This window comes from Saccoglossus kowalevskii, chromosome 15, assembly GCF_978046115.1.
Source record: "Saccoglossus kowalevskii chromosome 15, keSacKowa6.1, whole genome shotgun sequence".
Lineage (NCBI taxonomy): Eukaryota > Metazoa > Hemichordata > Enteropneusta > Harrimaniidae > Saccoglossus > Saccoglossus kowalevskii.
Window position 1 is genome coordinate 24776244 of NC_140655.1, and position 11965 is coordinate 24788208.

General features: G+C 34.0%; 1 protein-coding gene and 1 long non-coding RNA gene across 2 annotated transcripts; one reads left to right on the forward strand and one right to left on the reverse strand.

The window, feature by feature from the left end:
* The first annotated feature begins 560 nt into the window (after positions 1–560).
* Positions 561–2644, forward strand: LOC144356751 (uncharacterized). The gene is made up of 6 exons (XR_014931716.1): positions 561–582; positions 697–785; positions 1349–1376; positions 1471–1502; positions 1675–1693; positions 2495–2644. It is a non-coding gene; the product is annotated as an uncharacterized LOC144356751 (long non-coding RNA).
* A 5143-nt stretch (positions 2645–7787) lies between these two features.
* On the reverse strand, positions 7788–8882 carry LOC100374384 (5-hydroxytryptamine receptor 6-like). The gene has a single exon (XM_002737331.1). It carries the CDS (start codon positions 8880–8882, stop codon positions 7788–7790), a length of 1095 nt encoding a protein of 364 aa, XP_002737377.1.
* Between the last annotated feature and the right edge of the window lie 3083 nt (positions 8883–11965).

Consider the following 11965-nt stretch of genomic DNA (forward strand, 5'->3'; position numbering starts at 1 on the left):
CTTATTTATAAATCTTACACAGTTATGAAAGAAGCATAAAACATCATTCTGTCAACATTTCTCGAAAGTTATGTTATTGAACTAGTCCGTTGATTGAAATTGTCCAAAACTACACTAATCCATAACATTAAAATGCTTTGTGGCGGCTGACGGGAATCACAGATGAAATGATCAATATATGTTTTGACCACATAATTAGTGACACTTTCCCTAATAGGGAAGAGTATCTCTCTCTTGTGGTCAAAATGCGGTATGAATTTTATGTAATTATGAAGCGTGCCCAATTTGTTTGGCTGTAAATCCCTCGTGTGAATTCCTTTATTCGTAGCTCTTCACAGAGCACAAATGGATACAAGTAGTATTGATAAATGTTCATTTCTTGACCAACACGTACTCTCTGTAAACTCCCTGCGCGATTAAGAAGAAGAAATGACATCGCGTACATTTTGTCTGATGACGAGTTACGCAGAACACAACCACATGTTTATATATAATTATTCATTTAAATCTGACTGAATACCATTTCTGTCTACAGATCGCACAAGAGTTGTACCACTGTTGGCACACCGCATATCGAATACAGTAAATGGATGAATTGTTTCATTGTGTACAACATTATCGTTTAGTAAGGTCGTGTTCACATTTTTAGGTGCACTAGCTGCATCATGGTAATCGCCGTGTCATTTATAATTTCAGCTTTTACATCAAAGATGAGAACACTGTTGATCGCCGCTTTAGTATTTATACTGGCAATCACTATACAAGGCCAAGTAGACCACCAAGAAGTAAGTCCACTACCGCTGTCCATAATTTCCTAATGTGAATTATTTATTATTTATATTGTTTGTACAAGTGGTTAGGTGGTATTTATTCTGTCTGACAATTACTGCATTTTTTTTAGATATGTGGGCGGCCGGCGTAGTACACCTTATATTACGTGTGCTTGTGTTAATACTTGCTTGTCATCTTTTTATTCTATATTTAGTTTCTATATTTTATTTTGGAGAATGTTTACCTTTATGCTCAACTTCAAAGCTAGTTATTAGACGAGTGACATACCTATCGTCAATTTTGAAGATATATACGTGCCGATCAAAAACCGTCACTGGTTGTACAGTCTCTACAGTTAACGTGACTGACTGTATTCACCTTTATAATAGCATTACGTTTGCTTACTTGATCGGTTTCTGCTGTTGAATACCCGGTCAGCCCATGTTTAGTGAGTTCTTATATTCCTAGTACAATATCTTTTTAAGAATTAATTTAAAAGTGTCTTCGTCAATGACTTTGAGTGTATGTATTCTCGCATCAGTATCATTGTTAAACACAAATTTGGTGTTTTCAACAGGAAACGAAAGGTAAAACTTTGAAGCAAGGTTAGTAATTCAATTTTATCTATTTTAATATGTAAATGTTGGTGTCTTATTAAATTTTAAATTTAATAATTATTTGTTATTTAAATCATTTTAGATAAGGACAAGTTTTTCGAATCGGAATTAGAGGTAAGTCTTTGATGAAACTCCACCATACCATGTTATATTTACATTACCTCATAGTTTACTTTGTACGTGTATCTCATGCCTCAAATTTAGTCTTCAGTCAGTTGATTACTGATTCAATTTACTCAAAGTAATGTTATTTTCTGTTTGTATTTTCATATGTCACGTGACACAGAAACCTGAGGACATTGATGGTAAGTAGCTGTGCCCTGTATGATCGACTATATGCTAATATGAATGACTAGATAATTGAAGAGTGTTGTTGACATAGTAGACAGCGATGAGTATATTACTGAAATATATTACCTCATTTATAGACATGTGATAAACAGTTCATTTAAAACAAAATAAAAATGCACATACAAATATCACTGCACACCTGGATGGAACGCCGTCACAACTATTATTATGTTTCGTTTACTCAAACATCCGTCATAGTTGCAACTTACAAATATTCCCTAGTACATTCATTTTATTGTTTAATACTTTTATCATACTGAAATAAACTTCTAATTACTTTTGAAAAAGAAGACCAAAATGGATTATTGAATAGACCAAATTATAGACCTCTCCTCAAATAAAGTCGCCAGTATTTTAATTGAAGAACAAATTTTTCTTGAGTTCCGAACATTTGATTTAATGGTAATGAGATTTCATGCAACCTCCTGCTGAATATTACCCTGTCTGAAAAATCTATATAACCAAATTGATGTTTTTCTAAATGATATTATCCATCTCTAGATATATGCATGTAAAATCAATTGGTACACTTTTGTAAGTAACATCCCTGCTGCCTTTCTTTAAAACTTTAAGTGAATCCATCTATAACTTATTTTTTGTCTTCCTGTTAAGAGATAAACTGTCAATCTAACAACCAACGCTATCCAAAACATAACCTTCTTGGTGGGTGATAATTCATTCGAGACGTATTTCATGTAGATGTAATCTAGTTATCGGCACATTGTTAACATTTATTTAACTTTTTGTTTTATTAGAGGCAGAGAGACATATTGATGGAAACCATTTACTTTATGGATCAAACGAAGAGCTTATGAACCTGATAATGCCACAATGAGTATATAGAAGATATTTAGAAATATGTATGAATCATGAAATGAAGAGAATAAACATCATTCATAAAGTCACTGAGAATCTACTAAAATAAAACACTTGCATAAATCAGCATATGTACTTCACCTCACATATTAGTATTAACAGCACACTCTGCACATTATATTCTCGCTCGTCGATGCCTACAAATACTGACACTTGTATTAAACAGTAGGTAAAGAACAGGCTACTTATTCTTGTGCCGACAACTCAACAAGTCAATGGTACTAAATGAAAATACGTCTAGAATGTTACTTTTTTATTCATGGGACGCCCACAGATCTCCTTATTTATGGAACGTGCAATACAAAACAAAGTTATGTGAAATAAATGCAATACAGAATAACACAATGCAATAAACTTTATAAAAAACAGTGTTAATAGCGAGAGATTAAAACACTCGTCCTATAAAATGGTGAGCTACATTGTCATTATTGTTATTTAAAAAAAGTCAAGAGACCGAGGAAAAAAGAATACTTTCGCAAATCTGTACAATATTATAGAAATTTGGGAGGGTTAAAAAGACGAAATGTACATAACATGGCAACGAGACTCGGAAACAATCATCAAGTTGGCTTGAAACGAATCATATGTGGCAGTGCAAGTATTATCTTGTCATAATGGGTTACTTATATATGGCATAGTCCGGTACCTAGTCACAGATTTCCAACAAATTATAAATGTACATGCCCATACGAAATCAATTAATTCAAATGAAATATTGTCTGAAGGTAAAATTCAGCAAAATAATATTTTCATTTTTCGAAACTCTTTATTCGATTTTACACTAGAACAGACATATAAATTCAGTCATGAGAGCAAGCTGAATGAAAATTGTACTGGTATGAGTTGCCGTGGCAATATATGAAATTACTTTTCGACGGGTCAATGAATAAATCATTCAGACCTCTCTTACGACAACCACCAAATTAATCATCACATAATGTATTTATTATACAGTAGTCCTACATAGTGGCAAGAGTGCTATCTGTCAACTCCCTTCTGACAAATTTAAAGAGAAAATATTAAAAACATGCAAATTTAGAACAATATCAAGAGACTATTGTATTGTGCATGAGTGCCCGTGATGTCGGTTTGTCTGTGCCAGAAACTCCAAGAAACCAAAAGCCATTGGAATCTTACACTAACATAAGGTCTTGTCAAAATAAGAAACAGATGAAAAGTAACAGAGGACGTTGTGACTCTGGAACAACTAGCAAGTCATTTATAAATTTTACATTGTTATCAAAGAAGCAAGCTTTGTGTCGCCTGAGTGGAATCACAGTTTAGCAGATGAAATGATCAATATATGTTTTGTGCTTGGCAAATAATTTAGAAGTAATATTACAGACCACCAAGAAGGAACAATAACTTCAGTGTGTAGCAGACAAAAGATCACGCGTTAATGTAGACATAGAGGGCGCTGATAGAGAATATTAAAAATGAGCCCCCGCAAAGAAAAAATCATTGGTACCATATACACTTTGGGGGGTAAACCAGTGTTGATGGGACGGGGGCATTATTTGGATCTCTTTTTATAGAGGTATTAAATTTGTTTTTCCATTCATAGGGTAAAATATTATGCACAACATTGGGTCTATTTTGGAGTACATATTCAGAACAGATGTTCAGTTTATTAACAAATATTGAACATTGTAGTTGTAGACAGTCGTGTATATACAATAGCTAAATGTCTTAAAAAAATGGTTTCTTACGTTGTGGATGGACAGTTAAGAGTACACCAAGTGTATCCATAGCATTGATATCATTGATTTTAGAATTGATGTGAGGAGATGTCCAATACTGCACAAAAAACCTGAGTTGAATTCTGGCAAACAGCATATATTGGTGTTGGTATGTAAGCAGGCGACTGGTAGGTGAGACGTAGCCAACCATATTGAACAAGTGAAACTGAGAAAGTTGTAGTAATAATAAAGATACTTTCAAGGCGTATTCAAGCCTCATGGCATTAAAGAACATTGGTAAATTAATGAGTTTTTGTCCACCTATTTCCAATATTGGATTTAGTAGTCTGAACTTGAAAGGCAAACACAGGATTTTAGTTTACTTATATTTGTGTGAGAAGAGTAAAAACCCAACAATTAGGGCAGAAAAAATAATGCCATCCTATGATACGAAGTACCAGCAAATTTGAACTATGACGTATATTCAAAATTAAATGCATTTAAAGACGAGCTTCGTATAAGCAAAATGTGCAGTTTCTTAATGACTTGATCTGTGAGTACATAAGCCAATATCTTATCCATCTTTAGTTTTAAGTTTACTACTCTCATGAAGTCACAGCATATTAAATATATTTGGGAAAAATATATTTATTTTGATTCTATTTCTATTTATTAAAGGGCGTTACCTCACGGTTACCAACAAAATAACAACTTCCATACAATAATATTGTCTAACTGGATTGGTTTCGTTGAATCACGTGATACAGAAACAAAATTGAAATGGCGGGAAAATCTCCCACTTTTATCAACCTTTTAAGTGCGCATCATAGCGTGGATCGTGATACACTGGATTTCCATTTTCTGTAGGTAGGTGTATTCAAAGTACATTCCTAAGGTTCCTAATTCTTAACTATTTCTTGGACTTGTGACTGGCGCAAATCTTCCCATAACTCCCTTCACATTGCTCACCATATCTTTGGAAATTATATACTTTATTTAGATATTGTTTGGGTATTAACAAAAGTGCTAACATTTGAGAGAAGAAAAAGGGGCACCCTTCATATAATATGTTTGTCTAGTCGCCCAAATAAACATACGATGGCGATTTTAATATGTTTGGAATACAAATGTTAGACGTGCACACGTGTCTCGTTTGTTTTTCAAGAAAATAAAATTATGTGAGTTTATAAAGCCAGGTTATTTAAAAATGAACAAGATACTGTATGCAAGTCTATAAAAAACATAGGAACCCCCGAAATTGAATTATTGAATCACTAATAACGTGTATGCGCTGTTCGAAACACTCTTGTCCGTTATTTACTATGACTACCAAATACCAAACCCAAATACTGAGATATTAAATGGGGCAAATATGGTTTAAGACGCACTTGGCAACTATATTACTTTGTATTTAGATCTGAGCTCCTTTGTTAAGTACAGCACCAAATATTAAGTTGGTGTCAAGGGAGGGAACAACAAACACGCCTTTACGAGGATTACAGAAAATTATTTATGTTATTACATATTAAGTTTTGAGGGATACTAGATCCAATGCAAAATTCCTATGCAAAATTTGATTTTCCCGCTACTCCACTTTTAACACTTTGGCTACTCTATTGACTTTGACTATTGATTTAGCTCTTGAGCTAACTGATAACAGACGTTCCAAACGTGCACAGAATGGCCATAAGCAGACATTTTCATGTGTAGGTCGAGCGATTTTTTTGTTTACAAAATAGATATAGTTTTCAATGTTTCTAAATATTACATCACATGCGAAATACGGGGATGAAGAAAAGCATATGTGATTTTAAATTTCTTTGAACTGTAACTAAAAAAAATGATACATTTTTAAATATTTTTATTTCACAGAAATAAATAAACATCGTTAATGCCAAAAAGATGTTGTTGATGCTGAACTTTATAACCTGAAAGTGTTTATTGCAAAGAATCTAACAAAATAATGGTGAGCCTGGAGCTAATCACTGACTGATATATTTTGAATAATGTAAATGTGTTATTTTTTAAACGTTTCTTTTCAAGTGGTTAGAAGATTTAAACAGATTTTTGCGAAACCTGTAGTGTTTTATGGGTGACGTAATCAAAATGGCAGCACCACAAGAAAACACACAATTAAAACTGCGTGTTCTGTGAATAGTATAAAAGGGTCCCTCACTCGACTTCGTATTCGAAAAATTCCAGTAATGAACAAATATATGTAGATTAAAGCCGGTATTTTCAGATTATGTTGATTGTAATACATTATTCAAATTACTTATCAGTTTTTGTTTTCTTCTAAAAATAGGCCCCTAACTGGTTAACACTTTCGCTTCATTTAAGTGGTAGTAATATGGATGCCCATGTTGGGAAATCGTTGGACGAGAACCTTGATTATAGAAATATGCAAAACGGGGAGGAGTATCTTCCTTTTGTGGTACGTAGTTTATACAATTATTAAACGTGCATAATGTGTATGGCTTTAAATCCTTTTTTTTTAATATCTTCATTTATACAAGTAGTGTGGATAGTCTTAACTAATCCACGCTTTCTGAAACCGTCCTCCACAAATAAAAAGTAGTGACATCGCGTAAATTCTGTCCGATGTCGAATTACGCAAAACACGCCCACATGTTTCTACTTATTTATTCATTTAAATCTCACTGTCTACGAATCACACAATAGCTTTGTCAGTGTTGGCAATAGGTACAAACAGGGTTTTAATACGCAAAAAATATACAAATATGTGTGCTTAAAACAACTGATTTGTTTATATTCCAACCAACCTTTTATTGATTTTGCACTCTGCGATTCTGGTAAAATTACTAATATCTAGTATTTTGTGCAATAAATTCGATCCACTATTGTAATCCACCATATAGTGTATATGGTACTGCTTAGTTCTTGTGTTTTCAGCATATTCAAAACCATCGCCGATGTAACAGCATGAACATACTTGCAAACACGTGTGCTGTAAGATTTAAGATCTATCGATCATAGTCTTAGAAGTATCCAAGAATTTTATTTGAAAAAAAAAATATTTGTATTTTGAACGATTTGACAAAATGCGATGTACATAGTACCCTTAGTATCTACAAGACATGTGTTTTTGTCCTCGTATCCACCGTAATCGAATGTATACAGTTGTTTGTGTATGATGTAGAATTCTATACCAATCCACGAATCTTAACAATAGTCAATAATTGTAACACACATGGTAAGAACATGTTCTAGCAATTTTTGAAGGCATACAGTAGAAATGCATTAGAAGGTCTGTGAAATTTCTAACGCTTTAATCAATGGGTTGTTTGGAATAGCCAGATAGACTCGCCAGTAAACTGATCTGCAGTGGCTCGTCCGTAGGTAAATATATTTTCAGCTCGTAAGTTATAATGTCATGTATTCAAGCAAAAAGTTATAAACATACTTTTTCATATGTAAGCCTTGACAAATAAATAACACTTTCACCCTTATAATGTTGTATTGTATTCTTCTTCTAAATATCTTCATTATTAGCAAATAACGAATGAAGTGCGCTATGTTCTGGGTCTATTATTTCCAGTTTACAATCATACACTACACTTAGCGTCGCCTTCATAGTAGATGACAATATAGCCCTGGTCACATGTTTCTCCCGTTTAAAAAACTTTATAAAAATTGTTCGGAAATCTTTAATCAACATTGGATATATGATAGGATTAATTAGTGAGTTGCAAAAGCCAAGCCATGCTAATGATGTATGCAAATCAGGCTGCATTTGCTGGGTAATTGCTTGAATGAGCAATAATATATGATAAGGTAACCACGTGATTAAAAATGCGCTCACAATAATACCCAGGGTTTTCATTGCTTTTTTTCCTTTCACATTGTCTTGCTTCTGTCTGAACTTTGATATCCACGTTTCGTCTATTTGTTTTTCCGTTACTGCTGGTGCAGTAGCAATACGCAGTGCTTGTTCCCGGGCCGCCTTGAAAATGTGCCCATATGTGTACAAGATCAGCGCAAGTGGGGAGAAGAAGAGTAATATACTGGCCAACAAGGCGTAAGTTCGCGACATGCCGAAGCTACACAGCGATGTCGACGGCACTGACGACTGACTGTACCATTGCAACTGAATCGGCAAAAAAGAAGTCAATATTGCGAATATCCACGTGGAAACGATCAGTATCAGCGCCCGCAGTGGTGTCATTTTCTGTTTATACTTGAGGGGTTGTGTAATTAGCAGATACCGATCTATGCTAATTATACATAGACTTAAAATAGACGCGTTGGTCAGCATTAAATTCAAGGAGGTCCACAGCGAACAAAACGTCGCTCCAAGTAGCCATGATCTGAACACCTTTAACAGCATAGCGGGAGGCATCACAACAATACCGACTAACAGATCCGCCATGGCAAGGGAAACCAGGAAGTAGTTTGAAATAGTATGCAGTGTCTTCTGCTTACACACAGCAATCAGGACAATCGTGTTTCCGAAAATAGTTGCTGCTATTATCAAAGATAACACTAATCCTACGAGGACTTCCTTTGCCACTCGACTATTGTCAGATTGTCTAGTTGCGTTGCCTGAGTCATTCCAGACGGTATCCATGGTTACTGCTTCGTGGGACGCTAACACATCTTTATCATTATATTGTGTTGCATGTGGTTCTTAAGATGGCGATGTGACAGTTTCGTTGTTCAGTCTGAAAGAAATTGATATGCACATAATGTTATATTAAATAGAAGGTATTCGGCGAATACCTCAAATTGTGCACAATACTGTTTCAACATGTAGTTTACAAGGTTATCGGTCCCCACACAAATTATTCTTTTAAAAATGCAACATATCTTATCACGTAAATGTGCACATTATGTCAATCTCTGATACAAAGCGTGTATTTTTATCTTCGAAATTGACAACATTCGCTCACATAACAAATCGAACGCGGGTGGGTTAAATATGAAAATAACTTACATGCAGAAAACTACAAAAATTATTTTTAATGATCATACTTGTCTTATGTAAACCATATAACAATTACTATTTTAATCTTAGCGCCATGTAATGCGGCGACACACTGAAGCAGGGTGTCATTTGTAACATTTTTTCTTACTCTCAATCTTATTTCTTATTTTATACATTGTGATACAACTATCTTTGATTCAAAGATTGTTACATAATTATGAAGTAAAATTCCGCTGGCATGTTATGTTACTTATCTTTATTTTTAATTCAATATTTCAAAATAGTTCATATTAGATAAAATTGTCGTGTTCGTGCCAAGAAATGACACATAGTCACTCATTGCGCAATGTTTATTTTTTTTAAAAAAACTTGGTATATACACGACCATATATCGTGTGATATTTGCTGGAATTATAATAGGTGTTATCAAATTGTCAAAAACATATTTCTGTTTTTCAGTGATTAAAGTTTGAATTATTGTACTTAACATATTGTGCGTAAAATGGCTGTATATCTGGCTCGGCAATAGTTTACATAGAACCAGGTATAAAAGAAGCATTTTTCTTATTTGTCTTACAATAAATGTTTATTATTAAATACTGTTTGGTTTACATTGCCGGGGCGTTGTATAAAACGACCACTCGTTAACGAATGCGGATTGATTCCTTAGAACAGTAACATAGGCATACATTAATAGTACAACCTAGACATTTTGCGAACTTCAGAGATTTGTTAGACTGAATGTTCATATACGTAAAGACAGAAGTCAAGCTTAAGAAGGGGGATGTACTTTAATAATATCATAGTACGCGTTACTTATTCAATAATCACATGAATATGATAAAGCACAGCTCATCCAGCTCATTCATTACGCACACATTTCCAATAACCTCACAGCCATATTATACATTCATATTAACCAGTATTATTTTTACTTTGTTTGATTCGTTACCCCCACCGGCTGTATAACATTGTTATGTTATAACCATGCTGTCACGTAACTGGGTTTTATTGAACGTGGTTGGTATTTAAATATACGTTCATCAGAGCGTATTCATTCGTAACGAATTACATGAATACAGATAACACTCGAAGACATAACGACGTAAAAAACACGAGGCAATAATCGGCGAATTGATGTAAGGCTATACATGTTTGATTTAATCAATGACACAACTATATTACACCCTCACATACCGACAGTAATGTATTCACACGACGTTGCAATTCTCATAGCCGAAAAAATGGAAAGCAGGGATATTATGCATGCGATAGTAGCATTGCTTCTAAAATTAAATACAAACAGCATAATCACATAAGTGGTGTGAAAAACACGCTATAAAGCCGATTTAACCACGCAATTGTCTCTTCTGAATTGCCCCCATTAAATACGCCAGACTGCCACTGAAACAGATATTTTTGTTAAAAGTACAACTACAAATCTGAGACTTTGTTATTCTGGTGTCTTATTCAATAACACAATATGAAATACAAGCATACAGACCCTTGCACACAGTTTTTGTCAAACAAGAAGCAATTACATACATGGATACCTAAATGACCTCGCGTATCGATACACATTCTAATTATAGTGAGAAGTCGCCTTTCATGTGTGTGGGAGAAATAGTTCAATATGTGGACCTTGAAAGGGCTTAGACCGTTTGTAGATTATATGTCACATGTCACTTTTTATGGATTCATGTAATCATAAAAGAAAATCACTGGAAATGTTTACAGATTATACAGAGTAGTCTGACTAGAAAATGTATGAAGTGAATGAAGGATTGAATACACTTTCAGTGGCAGAAGATATGGGTAGTCTTGATAAAAAAAAACTCCCTACAAAACAAATTCCATTGCGTCAGACTCATTTGTGTGTCCAGCTAAGCGCCTTAGATTATTTGAAAAAAATATTGTGTTAAATAACTTATGAAAAGCTTTTATTTGGGCATAATGGTGTGTAGAAATAACATTTTCAATTTAATTTGTATTTAAAACAATATTACCCTAAATACCCTAAATATATATCGAATATGAAACATAAAACATTAGTTTTTTATTAGACGTGATAAAGCCAAAAATGAGCATTAATGACTTAATTTTGCATGTAAAAACAACAACAACAAAAACTATATTTAATGGTGTTTAATGAACTTATATTATACACGATTAGGCTCATTACGAAACGCTTCCTCGGAGCCTACGTTTCATGATAACAAAGGAAATTCATTTCAGTTCTTCTCCTGTCCAGTTGTTTTGCGTTATGAATTCTAAATGTCAGCTCACAAATCTCACTATATTTTGGTGTTTTGTTCGTCCAGTATTTCTTATGTTCTTGAGTACTGAGTTACCGTGGCGCTACTGAACAACTACTTCCCGGGTTACGTGACCAAATGGCTACCTTCATCGAGAGCCGGAAACGATTAACTATTAGTAATACCAGTTGCACTAAAGCAGCAATAACTGTGATTTTGGAAAAAAACATTTGGTTTACATATAAGCACATACAGTTGACTAGATCTCACTAAAAAATTGTTTTAGGTGCAATTAAATGGACAAAAGTGACAATTCCATGTGCAAAATAATTGCCAAATAGTCGACATCGTTGGAATCGGTCACCATAGACAATTCTGACGCACGTGTACTATTATGGGAACACATAACATCAGCAGTCAGAGGCCGTCCGAGAAATGCTTATTCTATCCTGATGTCAACGTATTTGAAAT